At 46.5% G+C, this 25,895-nt stretch overlaps 4 protein-coding genes across 4 annotated transcripts; 2 read left to right on the top strand and 2 right to left on the bottom strand.

The window, feature by feature from the left end:
• Window positions 1-49: 49 nt before the first annotated feature.
• On the bottom strand, window positions 50-2,717 carry LOC100836883 (microtubule-associated protein RP/EB family member 1C). Its single transcript, XM_003574085.3, has 6 exons — window positions 2,495-2,717; window positions 2,176-2,331; window positions 1,368-1,474; window positions 991-1,210; window positions 780-893; window positions 50-692 (listed from the first exon to the last, which is right to left on the bottom strand). The coding sequence occupies exons 1-6, from the start codon at window positions 2,603-2,605 to the stop codon at window positions 375-377; spliced, it is 1,026 nt and encodes a 341-aa protein (XP_003574133.1). The 5' UTR covers window positions 2,606-2,717; the 3' UTR covers window positions 50-374.
• A 9,128-nt stretch (window positions 2,718-11,845) lies between these two features.
• Window positions 11,846-14,101, top strand: LOC100837190 (CBS domain-containing protein CBSX5). The gene is made up of 2 exons (XM_003574086.4): window positions 11,846-12,350; window positions 13,054-14,101. The coding sequence occupies exons 1-2, from the start codon at window positions 12,025-12,027 to the stop codon at window positions 13,859-13,861; spliced, it is 1,134 nt and encodes a 377-aa protein (XP_003574134.1). The 5' UTR covers window positions 11,846-12,024; the 3' UTR covers window positions 13,862-14,101.
• Window positions 14,102-19,003: 4,902 nt separating this feature from the next.
• Window positions 19,004-22,090, top strand: LOC100837497 (protein NEOXANTHIN-DEFICIENT 1). The gene is made up of 9 exons (XM_003574087.4): window positions 19,004-19,346; window positions 19,435-19,582; window positions 19,712-19,758; window positions 20,221-20,275; window positions 20,375-20,413; window positions 20,496-20,667; window positions 21,086-21,146; window positions 21,363-21,419; window positions 21,552-22,090. The coding sequence occupies exons 1-9, from the start codon at window positions 19,279-19,281 to the stop codon at window positions 21,808-21,810; spliced, it is 906 nt and encodes a 301-aa protein (XP_003574135.1). The 5' UTR covers window positions 19,004-19,278; the 3' UTR covers window positions 21,811-22,090.
• A 410-nt stretch (window positions 22,091-22,500) lies between these two features.
• Window positions 22,501-23,973, bottom strand: LOC104584172 (myb-related protein 330). Its single transcript, XM_024461417.1, has 2 exons — window positions 23,483-23,973; window positions 22,501-23,203 (listed from the first exon to the last, which is right to left on the bottom strand). The coding sequence occupies exons 1-2, from the start codon at window positions 23,782-23,784 to the stop codon at window positions 22,501-22,503; spliced, it is 1,005 nt and encodes a 334-aa protein (XP_024317185.1). The 5' UTR covers window positions 23,785-23,973.
• Window positions 23,974-25,895: the final 1,922 nt, after the last annotated feature.

The following is a 25,895-nucleotide window of genomic DNA, read 5'->3' on the forward strand; positions in this document are numbered from 1 at the left end:
CCGCACACTGTTGTGTGAATGTTCAAAAAAACCAAGAAAGAGCACAATCTTGCAGAAGAATCATAGATCACTTCCATAATAATATGTTGCACAAGGCCACAAATGTTGTGACATATCAGAGTCAAAGGCACCACCACATCCAGTTGCACAAGAGCACGCAGATTACCCCACCATACAACAGATGAAACCACAAAAGCAACGTTCCAAGCCAACACAAGTAGCAATCCCACATCCAAAAAAACCCACAAGTCATAACCAGCAATGACCACCTTGCAACATCCAAAAACCCAATCGTTCCTCCTTTCAGGTGAAGCCCATCGATGAGGATCTGCAGAGCTGCACTCCTAGACGTCTGATAGCCTCAGCCAGGAGTTTCAGGTGAAGCTCATCAATGGGGATCCGCACAGCTGCACGTCTGAGACGTCTGAGAGCCTCAGCCTGGAGCTCGACCCCATCTCAAACTCCTCCAGGTCTGAGACGCTCTTCCTCTTGTGCGCCGCCTCCTGCCTCGAGATCTCCTCGGACGCCTCCCTGGAAGTGGAGCTTGGGACCTCGGATGCCTCCAGGATGGGGCTCAGCATCGGCTGCTGCTGCTGCTGGTTCTGCTGTGCCAACATTTCCGCATGAGCTTCTGCCACAGTCGAGGGGTCGTCCTCTGATGCGTAAAGTATCTTCTGGATAGCCTTGACGATCTGCACAAAGCATAAATATTTCATCGTCTACATTGCCCTGAATCACACATAAAAAGAGGCGAATGGTCAGGCTTTTCAGTTACTTACTGGCAAGTGCTCAACTTCAGGACTTTGGCACAAGATCTCAACATCCCGGAGCTTGGAGAAATAGAAATCTCTTTCTTTCTCAGCACTATCGACAAGGAGCTTCAGTTCAGTCATCTGTAAAGAAACATTGTCACAATACAATTAGTTCATAATTCTGCAAGCTGAAAGAAAGTTGTGTATGTCCTGAGCATTCATACGAAGTTGTTCTCACCTGTGCATCATAAACTGGCCCTGCAGAGTTAGAAAGTGCTGGCTTTGCATTGCGCTGTGGGGCATTCCCTGCATGCACATTGGCCCTTTTAGCGCCGTGGGACGTCTGACCTTTGTGGGTGGCGGGTGCAGACTTGGCAGGAGCTTGAGAAGTCACTGACGTCCTTCTGTTGGTCTCCTTTCCACCTTTGCTGCTTTCTCTTCTCTCAGAGGCGTTATAGCTTGTGCATCCATTCATAACAGAACAAGTAACATCAGTATTCAGAGGATTTTAAGCAGATATCGAAAGCAATGACGAGCACAGCACAATTGGTAAAAGCAATTGAGCAATGTTCGCAATTAACTTGGCTATAGATGCTAGTACAATTGACTGACTACCTGCTCATGGATCCTCCATTAACAGAATCACAGTATCTTTTCATCCATTGCATGAACTCCAGGTTGTCTAGGGGTCTTCCTTTGATGAGCTTATTGACTTCGATGTGCTGCAACAATGACAATAAGATAGTGTTCATTTGCACTATTAGTCCCTTAACAACAACAACTAATAAACTAAACACAAATATGCTCAATAAGGCTGACATTCATTCTATAATCTAGACCTCTCATGTCCTGCCAAGTTCAAAACAGATTGAATTTCAGTTTTCACACATTCTGATGACAAAAGGCAATTTCCAGATAACAACAAATACCATTTACTTAAGGCTGTTCACGTTTCCTTTAGATTACTACATCTAATGCACAAGGGAAACTTCTTTCTCCATACTTCGGAACTAATTGAGGCCGGGGGTTAACCCTCCTATTCGAAAAAAAAAACATAGGAACTAGTAATAATTTCAATGTGCACTTTGCCCAGCCAATGAAGTCTATTGCTCAAGCTTTCATTTCCACAATCCAGATAATTTCCCAGCTGATTCTAAGTTCCAAAACCAGACAGTTATAGAAATCCACCACAGCTTGTGTAACCAAAAGTGTTTCAAACCTTGCGCCTACTCCATGTAGCAGATATAACACTGGATCTAGAATCATTTCATTCAGAAATTACATGCTACTGCGTGCAGACCACAAAATCTAAATCAGCTTCTTCCAAGGACTAATTGGGCACCGCCATGATACACAAAGACAAGACACAATTTCACCGGTGCAGCGGGGGGAGTAGGAGAGAGTGGGTGGGAACCGAGCGCACCTTGGTGATCTTGAGTTTGTTGAACACATCCTGCAGGACCTTGTAATTCTGAATCATGTCGTACTCGTTCTTGGCGTCGAAGTTGACCTTGTGCATGGGCACCGCCCCTGGGTGCGCTGCATCCATCAGCTGGCACGCCACCGCGCCCGACGCCGCCTGCACACGAAGAAGAACCCCAACCGCGCCATCTCAGCAACCACGAAAACGCAGACGAACCGAAACTAACACTCAGATCCAGAAAAACCAGGACCCCCCGCAGAGGCAGAGGAGAAACCCCAATGGATCGGCGCCGCAAGGAAAGGGAAAGCCCGTGACGTACCTCCTCGACCTTGGCGATGCCGAGCTGCAGCGTGGTGTTGATCCAGGCGAGGATCTCGTTGCGCCCTACGAAGTAGGCGCCGTCCATCATCCCGATGTTGCTCGCCGCCATCTCGTCCGAGCCGCAACCTCTCTCGCCAAGAGCAGATGGGCCGGGTTTGGGGTTTTTGGACGAGGAAGCTTTTTCGAATGCGGCCGGCGTTGGGGGATTCGGTCGGTGGGATTTGGGGGGCGGCGGAAATATAAAGCTAGGAGGAAGGAGGCTCTGGCGTTCTGGACGGTTCTACCCCTCGGACGGGGTTCGAATTCCGACGGTGAGATTCGCGAGCCGGGTGCGATTGGACGGCCAGATTCGTCCGACCGTTGGAAGAGCGGGGCCATCTTGCGGTTTCGGTGGAATTTCGAATTTTGGGGTGAGCCTGAGGCCCTGAGCTGGCACGCGCCGCGTGTGGACCGTGTGGTGCTTTAGCTGGACCCGCCTGAAGCTTTTGAAGTTTCAGCAAATGTTGCAGTAAATACAGCAGAGTAGTGTGCTCTGTGCTGTTGATGCACTGGTAATACTAATGGATCACCAGGGTAGCATGGGACTTCAAGAACATTTTTTTTAAAATTATCATATTTACGGGGAGATGCCGATTACGTGCCGTAAAAACCTAGTTAGAAATAAACGTACTTTCTCCGTTCAACAAAATATGTCTCAAATTTGTCAAATTTTGAATGTATCTAGACATGACTTAGTGTATAAATGCGTTTAAATTTGATCAAAGTTGAGACATTTTTTGTTGGACGAAAGGAGTATACAAGTTTGTACAACTGACAAGTAAATATCTCATGACCAACCATGTGCATGCATGTACATAAGGTCCTTCCACAAAAAAAATGTACAGAAGGTCGCATTGTATTCTTATTGGTTTTTATGGTGTGCCTGAACATAGCGCACGATGTGAATGGATGCGCCTGGAGGCTAAACTAAAAAAAGAATGTGTTTTTTTAAAATAAAAAAAGGAAAGAAGTGTGGTTTCCCATGGAGGGGGGCACTTTTTTTTTGAGAAGCAGGGGAGCAGCGGCCCAATATAGGAAGCCAGCCTGATACGTTGCCCGCCACTTCGCCCCACACGCAACTTGGGACGGATAGGCCGCAAAATACAGGCTTGGACTTTCGTTGCTCGGCGACGGAAGAGTAGCAGAGCAGTCTTTTTTTTTCCACTCAAAAAAAAAACAGTCTTTTCTTTTTACAGGAGCAGAGCAGTCGGGAACTAGGAAAGCACAACTAGAGATGGGCTTTTGAGCTTTTTATTTGTTGGTATGTTGTGGCCTTCTTCTGCTGTTCAACAAATTCGACTTGCTGCTAAACGGCTCCTTCCTTTGCTTTGCTAGCTAAAAGACTCTGTGTGGAAGGAATGTGGCAGTTGAAATAGGTGTATGTTTGTCGGTCTTGTGAATTACAGTAAAATGTTTTACATAAGCAAATAAACTGACTACTGTAAAACGGAGAATGAATTAGAATCCGGTCAACTGAATCCCACCGGTTATTTTCGTGACATTTAATCATTATTTTTCTCAGGTTAGGATTACGGCCAGACGGGGACGAAGCAGCCCGAGATAAGGAAAAAATAAATTACGGAGTAATAAAAGGATGTCATCGATCAGAAATGGGTGGGAGAAGCAAGCAAGACGTGTCACTCTGGTGGTGGCTAATTAAACCAGAAAGTCCCCCGATGCGTGCATGTCCGAATTGCAGTACCAGTGAATATATATTCCGAAATTGAACACTGCTGCAAAATTTTCTTCGACAAAATTAGCTTTTGCAGAGTGCGTGCAGGCCGAAAATAAAATATAAAATACAGTTTTGCAGTTTTGAAGTCATCTGTTAGTTAGAGATTAAGCCGTCAGATATTAATCTGACGATGTCACGTGAAAAGAGGGAAAAATAAGGATGACCTTCGAATTTTAATCTTAATTTAATGGCTTGATTGTCAACTTAAATTTAAAACATTTTGCTTAAAATTCAGACCATTTAGAAACGGACACACCTGAAATAAAGCAGCAGCGTGCGTGTACGACACGCTCGGTCGAGTACTCTGACCTCGTCGTACAACAAACTCGATCGATCACAGCTGCCAGACGTACGTAACGTAAGTAGCTGGACTGCACAATGCTTCGCTGTCAATCTAGTTTGACTATATAGTGTACCCTAGTAAAGTGGTAAACAAGCTAGCTAGCTGGTTTAAATATAGAGATAATCCGCCCGTACGCCATAGCGTGATGCCGAGACAGACGTACTAAATCCCATGTTACCCAGCCGATGGGATCAATGCACGCCTGCCCACGAGGACCACGTACGACTACCACAGCTAGCTGCTCCATGCTGCACACAACCATGCACGACTAGTCTTTCTCTGCGCCTCTCTTCGTCGGCTACCGAGCTCAGCTCCGTATAAAGGACAAGGAGCATCCATGCGCGAGCTAGCTATCATCCAGAGACCCTCCGTCTCATCTCTTATCGTCTTCTTCCACGGGCACACAGACGCAGCAAGGAACCAAAAGATGATCACCTGCGAGCTCACGCGCTGATCGATCTCGATCTCGCCGCTTAAAACTTGATGGGTCTGTATGCTGCAGCGCAATTGCATGCATGCAACTGATACGTACGTGCCGTGCGCTCCGGAGTCCACGTATCTGATAGGCGCTTGCATTTCTCGTACGTGGCCCGGGCCTATCTACGTTAGTTTATCGTCGCCCACGTACGAGGCACGTGAACAGGCAGGCAGATGCAGTGCTGGACCTGGGAGGCGAGGCCTGGATGACAGGGGGGAGACCACCACGTGAGCCGGTCGAGACAATTAACCCATGCCGCCAAACGAGTACTCATTGGCATGCTACTGTTACAACGTATCCGGCCGGTACTTAGCCCCGTACGCCTAAAAAAGAACTGGACTTGTACCCGGTGAAAACTTCATGTGTTGATAGTGAACCAATGTTTTATACGTATAAATATGTGTGTATGTAAAAATTTAAGTTCAAGAAAACAATTTCAATATTTAACGGCAGTGAAAAAACAAGAGAAAATGTCGGTTGAAATCTACACTTACGGTGCAAACTATGCAAAATTCGTTAAAACGATGTTAAGAATTTTCAAATACTCCCTCTGATCCTAAATTGTTGTCGAACTATTACATTTATCTAGACGCTTTTTAAGAATAGATACATTCATATTTGAATAAATTTGTGTCAAGAATTTAGAATCAGAGGGAGTAGTTCTTAAAAACACACACCATATGTTAGGATTTGATGTTCTATAAAGATGCAAAATTTTAAGTTAGAAATCAAATACGTTTGAAAGGATTAAAAAAATGTAGGGTATGACTATATCCCAGTCGCTGATTTAAGGAAAAAACTTAAATCTCAATTGACGCATCAGAGCCGTTGGATTCCCAGTCGCTGATTTTTAAGAAAAAAACTTAAATCTCAATTGACGCATCAGAGCCGTTGAATTACCAGTCGCTGATTTTTAAGAAAAAAACTTAAATCTCAATTGACGCATCAGAGCCGTTGGATTAAGATCTGACTGTCATCTCCATTCCCTCCTCTCCTACGTGATGTTGTTGGATTAAGATCCAATGGTGAATCACATTGGCTGTTTTTACGAAGAGCAGGCTGCTTTCACTAAGGGAGAAAAAAAATTTACATAACAAAAAAAAGAAAAAAGAACATACATCAAACAGCTGTCAGCAACCACGCTACAACTCTGACGACCGAACCGCCTCACGTCGACTTATCTCTAACTAAAAATAGACGACTTCTCATTAGCATCCCGACAAAGATAAATATACAAGTAAATAGCGTCAAACGGTGAACAACCACTATTAATGCTGATTTGATTTTTTTTTACTACCGCTAAATGAAATTGAATTTGAATTTAAAATTTTACGCATAGACAAAACATACTTCTCTAACTTATGCAAAAAGCTTGAGAATTTTTGAAATATTTTATGATGGTCTTCACGGACTTTTCATCCATCAAGATTGTTTTCGCTGGATACATCCCCTAAAAGAAAGAAGACAGATGTAGTATCACTGATGACACCGACACCAAACAAAGACAAAAATGAAGAAGCACTGATCCAAGGACTCCAAAGAATAGACTATAATCGATTTGATGGAGAAATCATCAAGTTAACGTGGGGAAACGTTGAGACTAGATAGACAAGTTTGAGATTCATTCGCCGTAGAAACAGTAGTGGGAAACGGGGTAAAATCTAAAGAAGAGGCCGATATGGGGGAGGGGGGAAATGATCCCAGCCGGAATTAATTAACGAACGAGTGTTTTCTCGTGAACCACGCGGTGACGAACGACAACAACACTTTATACGTACTGGCAGTAGGACTCAGTCTAAGCAAGTGCCGTGTTCCAAACCCAGTCTGGGTCAGCAAATTTCACGCAATTACGCTAGTACTCCGTACGTAGGACCGTAGTAGTACAAAGTTAAAGAAATCACCGCCCGTACGTGTAGCGAAAATGACTCTAGGAAACACCAGCCGTCCGGTTCGGTCGACATCTTTATACTGCTCCGTAGTTTATCTGAAAGTTCTGTATGACTATTTTTGCAAAATCCCCGGAGACTGAGTACGCCTTTTGAATTTCTGGAAATATCCAGCTGACGCCTCACGGGTGGGAAGGCCGAAATCTTTTTTGAGGGGAAGGCAGGCCGAAATCTTTATGTCCGTTGAGTGCGCAGAATAGAAGCTGGTACGTACTAGCACAGTACCCCGACTGGTACATGCACGTACCTGAAGGCTGGACCAGCGCGGGCGCGACGGCCCTTTCAAGAGTAGACAGACAGCGAGACGGCTGAACTGAACCGACCGTGCGTTTAATGCACGTACGGCGCTGAAACCAAACACTTCCTGAAATCTACTGTCTCCGTCCTGAAACAAGTGACTGAATTTGAATAAGAATTTATACAAAATCCATATCACTGGCGGAGCGGGGACTGGCTGGGCCGGGGCTTCGATGCATGCCTGTATACCGTACCGTACGTGGCCGTGTCGGCCGCCTCTCGGTCGTTTCGAATTCCTCCTGCAGATGACCAAACATGCTCCACATCAGTCGCTAGCTATAAAATGATTCTTGTCGTACGTGCACCGCTCAACAAGATTAATCATGCGATCGACAGACGACAACGCTGGCTAGCTATCCGATTGATTAGGAGTTAGTAGCTGCTGCTCGATCGCTGGCCTAGCTTAGCTGGCAAAAGATCATGTGGATGTGGATTGGAACATGATCGAGTCTCACCTCTCAGCTCATGGGACATGCATAATTAAACCATGAACGAAAAGAGATTGTTGTGTACGTACTCGTTAATTCCTCCCTATTTAAGTGGCCTTTCCCTCACCGAGGAGCTGTACATTGTCTTGCGTTGGAATGTGATCACGCAAAAGGTCGTTATTGTTTACGGTGACCCTCGACGAGAAGAAGGAAATAATACTAAAACACGATCGAGTATGTGCAATTATGCATGCATGTCGACTGTCGATGCAACCTACCTACTACTCATGGTGGACTGCTGCCTCGGCCTTTTGCGAAATTAGAAGCAGAGGCATTCATGCATGTCATCTCGAAATATATACGGAGTAGTTCGCAATTTCAAATACCGAAATACGGCATGAATTAATGTTGCCGCAAGAAAAGAAAACCGGAATGGTGGATGTGCTTGGAAACGCCAGAGCTGCAAACAAACTTTACAGAGGCCTCTCGAAAGCTCTGGAACTCACGGCAGGAAAGTACTTACGTGTCAAAACAAAAGGTACTTAGCGGCTACACGTTCGCTGGCAGATCCGTGTGGCCGCAGAGGATCCAGACCATTGTGGACCAAAGACCGTGGCACGGGAAGGCCTGACCAGGCCCACGCGCACAGTGAGAGCTGGAGGCAGCCACGTGGTGGTCCCCTTTATCCACGTCGTCCCACGCGGCCCGCCCCCCGCACCAGCAGCAGCAGCCGCCTCTGGCCCCGGCTCCATCGAGCTGATCGCCTGGGTACGGCTTGGCTTGACAGCTCAAGCCGGACTGACTGGCCAAGACGGGAACGAATGTACTTGACGTACGACCCTTTTTGGGTCCGATTATTGTACGACACTCTAATCAACGGCTGCAATGCATCGAACCTGCATTGACGGGAAATACTTTTCTATCTGTAACGTAGACGTTTGCCGTTTAAAACCCTTTTTTTCTGAAGCGCGTCCTGCTGTTCGGGAGACCGCAGCCGTGCCGCCGGCTATGCCTGAATAAAGAATCGCGAAAATTGTTCACGTGATAGTACCGTTGCCAATGTGCTCCACTCTGGATCATGCACGGTCGAATCGAGCGAACTGACGGCAGAAACTCTTTCAGAATGCGTCTACGCGCTGCTGCATGAATTGATTCAACTTAAGAGCAGAAGGAGCACAACTCGTAGGAAAGAAAAGCACCTCTATCTCTTAAAAGGGAAAATGGCATCTTCAGCTGCTTTCGATTATTCTTCAGGTTTAAGTATTGTCTCTCAACGTATAGGTGTCGTATCTTTTGTTATCCATCATTTGTATATCTTGTCCGGCAAAAGCAGCTTTGACAACAAAAAGTTGGCTAAAGAATCAGGAAAATTGAAGGAAAATTTGCATTGGTACTTCAACGGAAAATATCAATAATTCCAACGTTGGGGGTTTTGTGAGAATCTGCGTTTTTCCTTTCACTTTCATCTGCTCCTCAGCTCTCGCGTCACTATTTTTGTCCGTATACAGAACGAGTTTATTAGATTGTAATCGTATCGATCCCCGGTCTAACTCTCTCTGCCTGTACTAGTTGGAATTTGGAAATAGGTTTCTGGTACAACCACCTATGCAAACGTCGATGGAAGCGGCCTTTATGCATGGCTGTCGACTACAAAATGAGAAAATAAAACATCTGCGCTAGCTGACAGTCACAATTGGGGATGGAGAAAAGGGGAGGATCAGAGAGGTTAAAAAACTAACGGGTATAAAAAGCAAGAACAAGAAGAGAACCATTACCTTGCTAGTACTCGTCGATTTTGGAGTACGTCTAATTTAGTACGGCAACTGATGGTATGTCCTATGTACTGTAGTAGTGCTCGCTAACACTGTTGCAGGTGCTTATCTTGTAGTGGGAAAAGAATACACACGCACACACACCAGACAACCAAACATGGACATGGCCGGGGATCGCCATCATGCTTGGACCAGAACAGACTTGCGACAGAAGGAATTACGCACACCGCAGGAATGATTAAAAGGTGATCCGAAAGATTAAAAGGGTAAGCTAGTGTGCCGATGACTCACTGTCAAGCTGGAAAACAAGCACATGTCAGTAATTAGGAACACGGGCCGGGCAACAAGGACCGATCGGCACCATAAAAAAAACAAGGACCGATCGGATCGGCTGCTGTAGCACGTGAGGCGCATGTTAGTATAGTCAAAAAGCTCCGTTCTGGTCTCGTCGACGCTCTGTTGCTCTGACGGCTGCCCGACATAGTTGACCAAGATTCCAAAACCATAGTACAACCAGCTGCAGTTTTTCCTGTGTCCAGAAATGAATTATCTGCTGCTGCTGATTTGTTTTGCGATGATGATCCGTTGCTTTGAATCATGCCAGGGTGTCAAATTCTGGTAATACAACTATACAATAGGGACTACCAAACTTGGAGGCATCACTAATATAATCATATAATTCGTGTTATTGTAGTGGACCTGCTTCAAGTGGTAATATCAGGAGTAAGGTTCTGATGACAAAATAATGCATGTGTGGCTGTAGCTAGATGTATGCATGGTAGCCAGAGATGTTAAGAGATATACAGAGCAAAAAGCAATCACTTTGTTGAACCATTTCCTTTTTTTTTTCTTATGCTATCGTGTTCATGTCAAGGCGAATGAGTTGGTTTTATTAGTGTTGAAATTTGCTACACGAAGACTCGTCCGTAGGTAAACTCAACATCAAATTTAATTTAAACCTAAAGATTAGCTGCCAATTTTGAGTCATCATTGAGGAGTTCATTGCTGCTGGATCCAGATGGAAGGTAGTAGGATGGGTCGGCTCCATTGATAACAAGTCTAGATAAACGACGACATATGTTGGGTGGCGATCTTCTAGAGGTGCCGCCTGTGATGGGAGACGTGACGTGATATACCTGGAGGCAATGGCGGAGGGGGAGGGGACACATGAGGTGATATACCTGGAGATAGTGGCCGGGGGTGTGGGGTGGGGGTTACCCCTAGGTCCCTACTTCTGTGTACTACAGGTTGGTTATTTGTTTTGGTTTTTGCCCTCCCTAATAATTGTATTTTCCCTTTTTGACGCATGCTATATTTTTTTTCTGCCTCTGCCCATGCTTGGAGATGGACATGGGAGTGAGGGGACAAGATGAAATTTATGGTCATAAAGTTTGTCTTTGAGAAGTAGGAGGGGAGGGCCACGGGGTAGGGCCGCCGGAGATGCCGTCATTGACACACCATTGCTGTTGGCGTCCCTTTCAGCCCATTACGCCACTGCCATAGCCATCGCCTCGAGATCACGATATAAGGATCACATTTTTTCTGTTGCACTGGCACGGATTTGGGAAGACCCACAAGTGGGGATAATATTTTTTCGTCCTATTGGATTTGAAACGGGGGGTCGCTCCTCCGTGGAATCTCGGTCGGGTCTAATCAAACATACATATAGAAAAACAAGCCAGGATCAAACCCAGACCGCGCTTAATAATTTTGGTTTTACATGAAAACCCTTTAATTATGGTAAAAATGACGGTATTTTCGAGAAACATTTTTGTTTGCGAGAACATGTTGCGCCTTTGACCTGGTCTTTGAAAAGAAGTACGGAACATATGCATTTTTAAACCCCTCGTTGTATCCTCCTGAATGGAACAGGAGGGTTTAAAGGTAGGTTAAAGGCACAGTAGACCAGAAGTCGTGATGTATCGTGATGTACATTGGTACATGACGTACCCTGTGTAGTTGGTGTAAAATAGGCCAATAACTTTCATACGGAGTACTGTATTTTTTTAAATTCTGCGCAATAAGGTGAAGAACAGGGACCGTTTCATTTCATAGTACTCCTAGTAGTATCCCTCGCCCGGCCGGCTGGCAAGTTCTCGGCTCAAACTTGATTCCAAACCGAAGCCGATCCATGCTTCAGAGTTCAGAACCACCGTATAAACCACGGGCACAGTCACACAACAACTCGCACTTATCACCCATCTCATTTCCTCATGGGCCCGTATGAATCCTGGTCCCACACGTCATGGAGTCATGTCGGCCCTAATCCGCGTAACGACGCGTCCCGCTTTCGCCAGAGTCTATATATACGCCCTCCCGTGTCTCCAGCCGTAGCTAGAAAACAGATCCCCTCTCCTCGTCCCCCTCTCGAACTCTTCCCAGGAAAACAGCCTCCTCCTGGTCTCTCTCTCTCTCGCTCGTCGCGAATTCCCCTTTTCCCCGTTCCAGGGTTTCGGCATCGGAACCTGTCCAGGGTTCGCCCGCGAGTGCATGGCAGTGAGCCTCCTGGCCAATGACGTGTCGGACCTCTGCATCGGCAAGCCGGCCGTGAGGAGGTCGCTCCCGCTCTCCGCGGCCGCCGGAGACCTCGCCGCCGCCGTCCGGAAGGGCCCCCGTGCCGCCGCCGCCGTCTGCGCCGCCGTCACCGGCCCGCGGGGCGCCGTCGTGGGACGCGCTGGCCTCGCCGACGTGCTCTGCCTCCTCTGCGCCTCCCCCGACGCCCTCGCCCGCCCCGCCGCCGCGCTCGCCAAGCCCGTCTCCGCCCTCCTGCCCAAGGACGGCGAAGGCGAGGTGCGCCGCGTAGATCCCCGCTCCAGGTAATTCCGACCCCCTCCCCGCTTTATTATTGCTGCTCCAGTATTACGTAGTCTCTTGAGGAAACGACGCGCCGTGACCTGTCCAAGATTGGAGCCTTGTTCGGTGGGGAACTCGGCGAGTTACAAAAAAACGCGATTCCAGTCAAGATCCCAAACCGATAACTTATAAAAAAAATGTTTTCACGCTTGTATTAATTGTACAGTAGTAAAAAAGTAAGTTTGTTTCAGGAGGAAGATAAGGTCATGTATGATCTGATGATTCCAATCGAAATTGCGTGGAGAATTTGGTTTCGAATTGGGATATGCGAGGCGATTCGAACGAGTGGCTCCTGGCTCGCATCTCGTTAGGACAAAAAGGCCGCGTCTTCTTCGGGTCAAATCGGCCGACTCACCGGGAGCAATCTTGTGGCGCCGATCCGCGTCGTACTGGAGCAGATTGCGACATCCACCCATGTCTCCTTGCGAGACTTCTTTGCAGGGAGATTTTTTTGTTGTTGGTACATGTGGTTCAGAAATCGCGCCTTTTGGTCGAATCTTGGAACAATAGCAGGATCTTTTTTTAGGATCTTTGTGTGGAATGGTCTTGGGCCAGCTTTTTTCTCCGTTAGAGATGTTTGAATCTGAATCTTGTTCTTTCTTTATTTACCGACATGAGTATTTTTTGTTCGATTTCGCTGACACATATGTGACATTTTTTCTGCAGTGTTCTGGAGGCGCTTGATGCGGTTCTGAACGGCGCGCAGGTGCTCGCCGTCCCGCTCCGCTCTGGCGGCGGCCGCAAGAAGCAGCTCGGCGGCGTGGCCGCCGGCGTTGCCGGCGACTTCTGCTGGCTGACGCAGGAGGACCTGGTCCGCTACTTCCTCAACTCCATCTCCCTCTTCTACCATGTCGCCGCCCGCTCCGTCTCCTCCCTCGGCCTCGTCAGCGCCGACTACCTCTCGGTGCGCCCCGACGAGGCGGCCCTCTCCGCCGTGCCCCTCATCCGCGCCTCCATCGCCGCCGAGACGGCCGTCGCCGTGGTCAGCGCCGACGGCCACCTCGTCGGCGAGATTTCCACCGCGCACCTCGCCGCCTGTGACGAGACGGCGGCAGCCGCCATTGCCACGCTCTCGGCGGCGGACCTCATGGCGTACATCGACTACTTCGGCTCACCGCCGGAGCACATCCTGCGGTCCATCAAGGCCGGGCTCAAGGCCAAGGGCCTGGACGCCATGCTTGAGCTGATGGAGGACGAGACGATGACTTCGTTCTCCTTCTCATCCTCGTCTTCCTCTGACGAGGACACCGGCAGGGCGCACCTTAGGCGCCCGTCGTCGGGGAGCTTCGGGCGCCGGTCGACCGAGGAGCCCGTAGTGTGCAGCCCCGCGAGCTCGCTGGTGGCCGTCATGGTCCAGGCGCTCGCTCACCGCGTGAGCTACCTCTGGGTTCTCGACGAGGATGACGATTGCCGTCTCGCCGGCATCGTCACCTTCGCCGACGTTCTCCGGGTGTTCCGTGAGCAGCTGCAGTAAGGCAGCGAAGAACCTGGTGGAGTTTTGCAGTGGACCTGAATTCCGGGAGAGGTTTTCCTGAATCGCGGTTGCTTCGTTCGTTTCCCGTGGAATGTGATTGAACTGCTTTGTTTTTGTTCTTTGTTGAGACATATTCAACTTGCTGAAACTGTCTGTGTTTGCTTGGTGCTGAGAACATTATAAGACTTGCTCATGTGCTTCCGTAATAAAGCAGCATTGTGCTGCGTTGATGCTGTGGCATATACTGTGCGTCAACTTAAGGATGGCTGAGAAATTAGTCATCCATTAATTATATTGTGCATTTGTTTTTTCTGGTTCTACCAGGGAAAACAAGCGGCTGACGAACAAGCAGAGCTGGAGCAGGAGTGACATCATGGGTGACATTTGCCTCGATAAAGAATACTACTTCAAAGCCTGAACTGGAACTGATGACAGTGAAGGTGCTGCAGAGTGACACCTCGTATATCTGTCTTTTTTTCTTTTCAAAAAGGAGGATATCCCCTGACTCTCGATCTGATATAAGGAGTAGTTGTGTTAGTGAAGCACACATGATGTTTCAGAACATTATGACACAGGAGACACAGTCTCTGATGGGGAACAGGGGAAGAATGTATGTGCAGTGCTAAATCTCAGCTGCATGCTTTGTAGTACTTGTGACCACTGCGTCTCAGAGATTATGCATAGGAAATAAACAAAGCAACTGCTCAACGAAAACTACTCTTCAGCACGTTCACCACCAACTGTAAAGGCCATAGGAGTACTTCAAATTCTGAACTGAAACTAATGACATTGAAGGTGCTGCAGAGTGACACCTCGTAGTATATCTCACCACTTCAAAGCCTGAACTGAAAACGCCTCGCTTTTTGTTGTTGTTGTTGCTGCTGCTGTAACTGTAAGAAACGGCTAACTGTTGGACTATAGTTACCAGCGAGCAGCACGCACAGCATAATTCTAGCTGGCACTCATGTGGCCTTTACTCTCGATCTGCTATAATTGTGTGTTACTGAAGCACAAATGATGTTCCACAGTTTCAGAACATTTATGACGGGAGAGGCGGTCTCTGATGGAGAAGACTGGGTGTGCAGTGCTAAATCTCACCTGCATGCTTTGCACTTGTGACTACTGCATGCGTATCAGAGATACATTGTTGAAACTCCATCAGAGTAACACTTTTGCATTGTTGAAACTCCAGGAACAGGCACCCGTCGAGGTCCCGGCGCACAGCCTGAAGCCGCTTGACCCAAAGTGGGTGATCACCATCCGCGAGAAGCTGGTGCAGGCGCGTGCGGAGGAGCGTGCGTGCCCATGGGCGCGCCAGTCCGTGTATCGTGTGCCCGAGTACCTCGGTGACGGCAACGAGCATGCCTATTATCCGCAGGTGGTATCCATCGGCCCGCTCCACCACGGAAAGCACCGGCTGCCTGAGATGGAGCCGCACAAGTGGTGCGTCCTATACAACGTGCTCGTTCGCACATGCAAGGACTGCAATGACTATTTCGACGCGCTCCGGCCGATGGAGGGGCAGGCCCGCGCCTGCTATGACAAAGACAACGTTATCGTAAGGCTTACCAAGAGGCGTGCCAACAGACCCAGACATATCGCACAGTATGCTGGAACGCACTGAAAAATCGACGTACCTCTGATGGCCGCTACATCAAGGGTTCTTCTAGCAATGTTGAAACGGTGAAGAGTTTTGTCTAGTGCGTCAGAAATCTATTTGTTCTATGCTTCTGTAGCGTCTTGCTCGGCATCGAATAACTATGTACTCCCTCCTTTTCACAAACGTTGGCGTATTTTGTTTCGTTAAGACAAACCTCTGACCAAGAAATATTCTATCAATATGTAAGTTATATGATACGAAACCATGATCATTAGAAAGAACTTTTAAAGACGAATCTATCGATATAAATTTCATATATGAAAAACACATATCAATGAAGTTTTCATCGGTCAAGCTTTGTCCTAACAAAACAAAATACGCCAACCTTTATGAAATGGAGGGAGTACAATACAAATAAGAAAGGGTGGCATTGAATGTTTTTCTAAGGTCTTTTGCGGCCTTTAGAACGTCAGTTCATGCATTTTGTTGCAGCTTCTCGTAATGTCACGACTGATTTCAACAGAGATTGACACGCATGAGACAACATTTTTCCATTTCTGTTGAGCATCACAAGATGCTGCTGGGGTCTTTTTCTTTCATTTCTTAGGCAGGCAGCTGATGCAGAACATGAAGTCCCTGTTTGGATTTGATGATTTCCATTGTAAAAGTACATGTTTTCATTCTATTGGTGCCTTATATGCAAATAGGTGAGGAAATTTCCAAGTTTTTTAGATGTCTAATTGTTCATCGCAGATCCAACTCTTCTTTTACCTTGAGGAGATGAACTCTCATTTCATCCGTTTTCTTAAAATAACTCATATAGATTTTTGCACTTTGACCGAGAAACATCTCATCGATGTGCTTGACCATTCGTAGTGTTTTAAGATTAAGTGAGTGAACAGTTATTGGCCGGGTGTAAGAACCAATGAGCAATAAGCTATATTTCAGGGAGAAAAAGATACTTTCTCCGTTCCATAATTCTTGTCGTTGTTTTAGTTTAAATTTGTACTGAAACAATAAGAATTATGGATGGGGTGTTTTACGAAATTGGAAGAAGTAAAAAAAAATGTAAAATGTGAATGTGAAAAAGGTGGAGTCCGCGAGTTTTGATTTACGTGCAATCTGCATCTTCCTGTGCTCGTGTGGCGTTCTCGAAGGTGCAGTCTCAGAGTCGCGCTTGACATCCAGCGGTGAGCAGCTCCAGGCTCGAATTGGCAAAGCGACAGCGACGCTCGAAGCTCAGTCCGGACGTGCCAGCGACTCCGAAGAACCCACGCACGCGAGCCCTCCTGCTCCTCCACGGTGAGTTGGGTTGGCGACCTTCTCCTCATATCCAGTGGCGAAGCCACAGGGGACCACCCTGGGATTTTAGCCCAGCCCAATATACTACTGCCATATCAGTTCAAAATAAAAAAAATCAAAGCCAATTCACTATGTGATCCGATGGGCTAAAACAATAGCTGGCCCATATAGCTAATTGACACGGAGTAGATCAGAGTAAGAGATGATCGATCAACTCGCCCGTTCCGCCTTTCTCAAAAAAATAAAAAAATCGCCCGTTCCGCCGTGCCGCGTGCACCTTTCCAGTTTCCACCCGAACCGTGGCTCTCTCAATTCGCAAATTCCCGTCTGAAACTCCAAGTCAAGAAGCCCTAGCTAGCAACAAAAGGAGAATCGGAGATCGGCATTGTAGACACGCGGCGGCCGGCCGGCCGACGAGCGGCGGCCTGACTTCAAGCTCCGGATCAGAAGGAAAAAGAGGGTTTGACGGACAAGGTTTATCAGATACTTCGTACTCCCTCCATCCAACAAAAGATGTCTCCACTTTAACTAAATTTGAATGCATCTATATACTAAGTTATGTTTAGATACATTCAAATTTTGACAAACTTGAAACATCTTTTGTTGGACGGAGGGAGTACGTAGATTCCAATTCCAATGTTTGTACTGATTAATTATTGACTTGCTTCAATAGATACTCCCTCCGATCTTAGATTGTTGTCGAAACATTATGTATCTAGACGCTTTATGAGAATATATACATTCATATTTAGACAAATTTGAGTCAACAATTTAGGATCAAAGGGGTACTTGATAAATTGAGTATTTGGATTGTAGAATTGTTGCAAAAATGAAGAGGGCAGGAGGAGACATTGTGTCTCTTTTTTTTGAGACATGCAGCGAAGAAAAAGATTGCTCCACCTTTTTCAGCTCCTTCCTCGGCACAGGTAGACAATGTGGTGCGAGAGCAAACTCCAGAACTGCCACCGCTGCCGCCGTAAGCTTGTTCAAACAAGGAGGAGGCACATAGTTTATTATTTGGTGTATTTGCTTCTCAAATTGGTATTATTGCTTCCGGTGGCGACGGCAAGTGTTGAAAGAGCATTTTCTTCAATGAGTTTAGTCAAAAGCAAGTTGAGAAATAAGATGGGTGATAGTCTTTTGGATGACTGCCTGGACACATATATTGAACGCAATGCTTTTTCCAAAGTGAATGAAGATGATATAATCAAGACTTTCATGGTCATGAGAAGGCGGTATCCGGACAAATAAGGTGTGCATCGTTTTCTTTATGCATATTTCATCATAACTGTAAATTATATGTACTTTTGTTAAATTCTATAGTAGTACGTTGGCATGTTATATCGTCGCGAAAAAATAATTATTCATTAGACCACCCTGACTTGAAAAGCTGGCTACGCCACAGCTCATATCCTTGTTGCAGTTGCGGCCCTTGTCCTTTCAACCGTGGAGGTTGGAACTTGGATGTGGTGGTGGCTCGATTAAGTTCCAGGTGATTGATAGTCAGTTTGACTAAACCAGATCAAAACATGCTACTCATATTTCTGCAATCAAATGTGTGCATGTGTTTGATAAAATGCCGAGACAGCACTAGCGTTGTTTATGCTACAATTAAGTCATTCCATTGTATTAATTTTCTATAAGGGAGATGGCCCCCCAATAATTGTTGTTTCCCTTCACTTACTGTGTACAGCATGTTAGTTTCATCCGATTTGACTGACAATTTGCTGACCAGCTTGCGTTCCTAGTATCATGTATTCTCTTCATCAATGAGGTCACTGCACAAGTGAATCCCAGGAACTCCCGAAAGAAAGCGAGCATGTTCCTCCGTATTCTCAGATTTTATTGGTCTCCTGGATGGATGTAAATGGTTGTGAGTGGTTGATGCATCCCCTCCTGGCTTAAGCTCAGCCGGTGACTTGCACCTGCGCATACGACGCAGTGTGTGTGTTCGAAACTTGGACTGTCCCTTTCCCTTTTAGTTTTACCCCATGTCACTCTCGCAGTCAGTGTGGCTCCAACCACAGAAACAGCAGCAGGGCAGCAGCAAGCAAACCAGCTGCCACTGCCTGCCAGCCACACACACCTTCCGGTCTCCGGAGTCCGGTATCAGTCAGGTTTGATGGGGCAGGGCCCCTCACAGATCTCCACCCCACCACCAGCAGCACCATGGTGGAAGGGGAGCTGATGATGTCACGTGACCCCCCAGCCTCTAGGCTCGTGCCGTCTGTACACTGGATAAGGCTCGAGCTCGAGATCCCCACAAACACGAACCTTGCACCTGCAGCGTCACCACCCCCCGGCATCAGTCACTGAAACTACATCAGCAGCAGCAACAGCTTCCTTCCCTCCTCACATTCAGTTGAGCTCGACAGCAAGAATTTAAACCCAAGCTGCCTTGCCTTGATCCCCCCTCCTGGCCCTGGCTCCTCTTCCCCACTTGTTCAGGGAAGCGCCTAACCCACTCTCCACCAGTGCTTCTTCCGGCGCAGCCGGCCACTGAAGTAGTCAGTCCATGGCGGCCGAGGAGGACAGGCCTGCCGCGGGGTACCGGCACGGCCCTCCCTGGGTGTTCAAGGGCAGGCAAGGCCTCTCCTCTCCTCCATTTTTCTTGTTTTAATTCCTTGCCGATGGAAGGGGGAGGATGAGGCGATTGGTGTTTGTCTTGCAGCGCATTGTACCAGCTGCATTTGGTGAAGGCGGCGACGGCGCGGGCGTTCGTGCCCAGGGAGCTGCGCCTGGTGGAGGCCTTCGGCTACACGCTCGGCGGCATGTTCCTCGCGCGCTACCACGACAGCCCCGCCGGCCGCTTCGACGAGGTAATTCCCAATTCATAATCACCCGCCGCGCCGGCGGCCGTCTCCTTCCTTCTCCCTCAATCCTTACCTTCCTTCCGTCTCCCCCAATTGTTTGCTGACGACTTCGCCATCTCGTTGTTTTCGCCGCAGCTCGTGGTGATCGCCGGCATTGTGTGGAACCCGCCGACATCTTGCGCGTGAGTTGCCGCTATCTCTTCTTGTTAACTAGTGGAGTACTACTAGTAGTAGCTTCTTTTGTCATTATTTAGTACTCCACTTGTCGATCGCCTTTCCCTGTGCCTGCTTCCTTCCTTGGGGTTAGGGGATGGGAACACAACTGTAGAGTCAATCAATAGGAGCAACTTGCACTAGAAAAGAGAAAAAAGATAACTGAAACCTTTGTACTTGACCGGTAAACAAACGCCTACTTGATCAGTTCATTGTACTTGACCGCCACTCTCCTTTGTTAAATCAACGGTCGCGTGCGCGTGGACAACCGGGTTGATTACCTGGAATCCATTCCGATGACCCGTGCCCAGGATGATGCATAAGGCAACTTGCTCAATTTGTGATGCTGTCTCCTCTTCAGTTCATTAATCATAAGTTTTTATTTATGGTTGTGCACTGCTCTGGTTTTTGGTCTCTGAACCTCTTAACAGGTGGGCTGCCAGGGTGCTAGTAAACAGCGCCGAGGCTTGCCGGCACGGACGCAAGGTGATGCTAGAATCCTTCTCTGATTCTGTATACGGTTGGGGGCAATCCTCATTGCTTTTACTGAGTTTATTAATCGGCAAATCGCTCTCATTATTGTAGGAAGTTGGGCTTCCGAGCCATGTTGCTACATTCTCAAAGGTACTCGGAGCACTTCTCATGGTTTGGTTTCACAAATGTTTATGATATTTGTAATATGAACTTTGCTCATATGGGAGGATAGACTGAAGCTTCTGCGATCAGAAATAAACCGTTGGTAAAGCCAAACAGCTTCCTGAACTTGCTTGGAATGGGTTCAACCTTCTCCAACCAAGAGAATTGCCGTGGGATCGAGATCTCGGAGACCACAGGCTCATCTACAAGGCATTTGTGCAACATCAGTATGCCAATTATCGGTAATTCCAGTCTTTTTATATGCTAAATGCATCGATTTGTATGGTCTATTTTACTGCAATAATTTGAAATCTGAAAGTTCTAGTTACTTTGTCGAAAACAAATGGAAGGTATAGTATACAATTCTAGTTACAGGCCTTATCCTTTTAACTTGCTTGACTTCTCAACTTACATTCGAACTTAGGGGGAACTTAATTATATATGGAGTTTGGTATATCCCCATTGGAGCAAAAACTAAAAACTGTTTTAGTTACGCTAATTCATACTCCAATTCACTGAAAGTAGTATTTATCTTCAAATGCCTGAGGACATCCACTGCCTTATTTCACTTACTAATCATGAGGAAATGGAGTTTCTCGAACTTAATTTTTCTTATTCACTGCCTTATTTCACTTACTAATCATGAGGAAATGGCAACAGGATCACACAAACACAACAAATGGATGGGTCCGGCGATCAGAATGTCACTCCCAAGCTTCAGGTTAGGTTCATCTAAAGTGGAGATCCTCCATATTTCCGCAAAATAAAGCTGCTAAAATCCCAACATCCGTGCAAGCAAAAGCGAAGTTAGATGCTTAAGCAATCATCTGTAGTTTTATTTTGAGAAATCATAAAGATGCTTCTCAAAATATACACTCGGTTGTTTCAATGTCTCAAAGTCTTAACATACGCTGCTCTCTTGTGTTGTGAATTTCAGCGGCCAGACAGAGGACCATCCTGATCTTCTCAAGTATTCCTGCAAAGTAGAGTGCAGGTGGTTGCATACCTAAACTCTAAATATCTCCTCATATGCACATTGTTCTTCTATTTTTTTTTGTATTAAATATTTCATCTTCATGCGCATGCTAGTGCATTTGCCTTTCTAACCAGGTCTTTTCTTGTGCAGGGTGCGCCCTGTAAGTGCTGCTAAGATCTGGAGTCCAAGAACTGCAGAACCACAAAAGTGCTCTGATGGCGAGATCAGCAACACAGGATCGGATGCACTAGCCGAATCGGATGCTCAGAAGCAAAGTGTTCTGGTCTTGTTATCTAGGCCCATCTTGGCTCTGGAGTTCAGCTCTCTGCGGATGCACGTCGATGCTCCAAAAATTGTTACTCCATACCCCAAGAAGAAGGAAGTCAGATACTCTAGCACCTCAACCTGATGTGAGATATGCACCATGGTTAAAAAAACGGGAGTTTTGACCACATTTGACCCGGTTGCCACATGAGCTCATGTGTAGTTTCTAGCTATTTTTTGCCATCATCGTGTTCATGTGTAGTTAATAGTTATTTTTGCCACAATCAAGTTCATGTGCAGTTTCTAGTTATTTTTTTGTCATCGTCTGTTCTTTCGTTTGTTTGTTAAGGGTGCAAGGATAACCACTATTGGGTATGTGCAACCTACTTTCTGAATTCAAAGTTGGATATAGTTTGGTTCCTACAGGAAACCGGTGTATTTTTTTTTCCAGAATATTTGCAGTTAGACCTATGACTCAAATTCGACATAAAAAACATTTTATAGTGGAACAAAAACAAGTGGCACCGCATAAAATCCCTGATCCTTGGAATGCTTTGTCAGAAAAGATGAACCTGATTCCACAAAAATAAGGATGAATATGGCTGAAGATAATTGCGCGACAATAATTGTACAATGGGCAGAAATTAAATCAATATATGGTCTTCAATATTCAGAATAACAAAGTCAGTCACCAGTACACAAGCTTCACCAGTATTCAAATCCTAACAGCAGAGGTATTGTTAACTCTAACCTACATCACAGCTACTCCTGAAGCAGCTTAACTCTGAACCAAGAACGATTCGAGATTCTTGCTACGTCTAAATTCAGTGGTTAATTAATTGAAGAACGAGAGGAAGCTACCGATATCCTCGAAACCAGCAATTGGAGGCAGATCGATGCCAATGATGCGAGCGAGATCCGGGTCCATGTACGACAGGGGCATCGGGGACATGAGAGCCCAGCCGACGTCCATCTCTTCACCTGTTTGATGATAATCAACAGGCGACGTCCTCACCGGCGCGCTGATCAGCTCTTCCTTCACAAGGGTGACCGGCGGCGGCGACGGTTGCGCTCCCGCTTGCACCGGCGCGCAAATTGGCGGCGGCGGTTGCAGTCCCGCTTGCAGCTGCGAGCCGGACAGGACGGCCACGGGCTTGTCCACGCCGCTGGAATGGCTTGACGAGGATCCTGCCGTGGCGCTCTCCTCCTCGTTGTACAGGACCAGCGGGAGCTCCGGCGCTGCGGCGCTCTCCTCCTCCTCGTTGTACACGACCAGCGGGAGCTCCGGCTCTGCGGCGCTCTCCTCTTCCTCGTTGTACACGATCAGCGCGAGGTCCGGCGCCGTGGTGGTGCTGGTGCTCTCGTCGTCGTTGTAGACGACCAGCGTGAGGTCTGGGCCGGTGTCGTCGGAGGAATCACTGCTGGTGCGGCGGCGGCTCCTGGCCGCGCGGGGGAACCTCTTCTTGAGCGTGCTGTTCCAGTAGTTCTTGATGGCGAGGTCCGTCCTCCCGGGGAGCACGGCGGCGATGATAGACCAGCTGTTTGATCGAATGCCAATAAGAGCATGTCAGTGAACCCAACAAAACTGAAGCAAGCAAATTTTGTATGCATTTTCGTTTCTAGAAGATGTAGTTTGAGCCAATTTGATCTGAACAGAATATCAATACAACAACTGATTATACCCGCAAAAAAACAACAACAACTGATTAACAGATGCACATTTGATCTGATTCATCAAAAAAGCATTCGATGTTTAGCTCTGGTTTCATTTAACTTCTGAACAGTAGCACTGGAAGGTTAATGTCAGGCTCACTCACCAGCTTCCCCTCTTGCTGTACATCTCGCAGATGATCCTCTCCTCGGCCGCCGTGAAGTTGCCGTGCTTCAGCCCCGGACGAAGGTAGTTCAGCCACCGTGAACGGCAACTCCGGCCGCAGCGCTGAAGCCCTGCGATGCACCAAGAAAGCTTCAGACACGAGGAAAGTAGTGATGATTTGCCAACTGCCATGACCATGCCGAGGAAACTGTTTTTCTGTATGAAACTATTGTTCTTTTCTGAAGGAATCGGCCACGGAACATTTCTAAGGACTGTGTCAGTCTTAACTCCTGACAGAAACATTTGTAGTTCGAAATTCAAAATTGATCAAACATTTATAGTACAGTACTAGTTATACAACTGCTATGGCTAAGATAAACTACTGAGGTCATAAAAATTTGGACAGACCTCTGAAAGTTAAGTAACTGCACATGTCTTGACTTTGCAGTAAAAAACAGTGCCGCATGCCTGTATACTTCTATGTAATATGCTAACAACAGCAATGAGAACAACATCGATCATTTGCAAGCCAAACGAATAATATTAAATTTTAATGACCAGAGTTATTGTTCATTTATTTTAGAGACAAATAAAACGAATGGGAGTTCATTGATTTATGAACAATATCAAGAGCTCAAATAGATATGTCTGCATGGTGATAGATGATGGAAAGAACATCAAACCTAAAGTATTCGATAATCCCTGCCAGCTACGGCCAATACCATACTTCTCGATGTGGTTTTTGATCAGATTATCCTCTTCCTTGGACCATTTCCCTTTCTTCATGCCCCCTCTCATTGGACAGAGTTTGTTCTTGTCTCCAGGAGGGACTCAGGAATTCGAATGAGAGTATATGGACTTAACTTGTATAAATACTACCAGGCTTGTACTGATAAGTACCTAACGTGTGATGGATAGTTATTTTTTTCTATTTTACTACGCCGTAATATCTCCATCCATTCTTGTTTTATTGGCTTGTCTTATGTTAAAACCAACTATTCCTTGTTGCCAAAAAAGAGAAAAGAAAGGGATGAGACTATAGAGGTAAAAATAAATAAATATATAACTAATTAAAAATGGCAGCAGGTGTTAGATTTGGTGAACCAGGACAGGGTAGGTACATATGGTGTGAGGTTGTTTAAATGTTTAAGCTGTCAAAAATAATTTATCTGCTGATCTTGTATCTTATGGTGAAGTTATCTCTCTAAGCTCTGTTACTCTCTTGCATTTGACAAGTTCAAAATTTGGGCAAAAGTTGGGAAATTTTAGGTGCATCATAGGTTGCCATAAGTGTGGAGATGCTCTGAAATTTGCAATAGAAGTTTTATCTGGATGAAGAAAAAGGAGACAAGACATGGTATTCCACCAGCACCACAAGACAATGGAGACTGTACAGTCCACGAATCCTGCACAGAGAATTTCCTGGAAGAAAAAACAAGCCATTTTGGGTGATTCTCATCAACAACTTATGGTAATCTACCACAGAATAGGCACAATTACATTACTACTCCAGGAGAATGGTTTTTCGATACTGTTCCACCAATCTTGGCAAACCTGCATTTTTATACTACACTTAAAAAAAAAAGGTGCCATGCACTTTCTTTCTTTTGCACTGCCATTTTGACAGTCTAAAATCAACTCCCACCTTCTAATCCCTGAAGTAAGCACCCTCGTCTGCTGATCCATGTCAATTTTGACCTTGAATTCGTTTGGCACACTGGAAAAAGGGTGATCCTTCCTGACCGAGATTACAATTGTCTCTCACAGCTCACTGTCATCCATGGCCCAAATGTTAGTTATGTATCCATCATCTATCTTCTAGTCTTGTCCATCTCATTTCTCTTCCATCCCAACCCCTCACTCTCTCTCATCCATGCCGCGCCGGCATGGAGCTAGAGGTCTACGGGCACCGGCACCCCCATCTCTTTCAACATGGCAGAGACCGGCGAGCCACATCATCCATAGTGGTCCATAGTTACAAATTTTCATAGGACCAAAAACATGAATGGATAGTCACCACTATTTGTGGAGTGGTTTGTTGAAAGCCTAGCCTTAATTTGCGATACAAGGTGCAAGAGATGTGCGTGTCCACAAGGCTTGGTACATAAATCCTATATAAAAAAGGCTTCGTAAGTAAGGGTGAGATAAAAAGTTATTGATAAAAAAATCTCACGTGCTACGAAGTGATGCTGTCGAGGGACTACCTCGGCAATACCCAAACTCGAGGATTTTCGACTAAGGAGAGCACGGGGTGCACCAGCAACCTCGTCGACTAACAAGGACCTAGGGGGACACAAAGATTACCCAGGTTCGGAGCCCTCAAGGAGGTAACACCCCTACGTCCTGCTTTGGTGTTTTTGTATTGATCAAGGTTACAGGGAAGCTCTGAGGCTATGGTGCACAGATGGGATATG

This window comes from Brachypodium distachyon, chromosome 3, assembly GCF_000005505.3.
Source record: "Brachypodium distachyon strain Bd21 chromosome 3, Brachypodium_distachyon_v3.0, whole genome shotgun sequence".
Lineage (NCBI taxonomy): Eukaryota > Viridiplantae > Streptophyta > Magnoliopsida > Poales > Poaceae > Brachypodium > Brachypodium distachyon.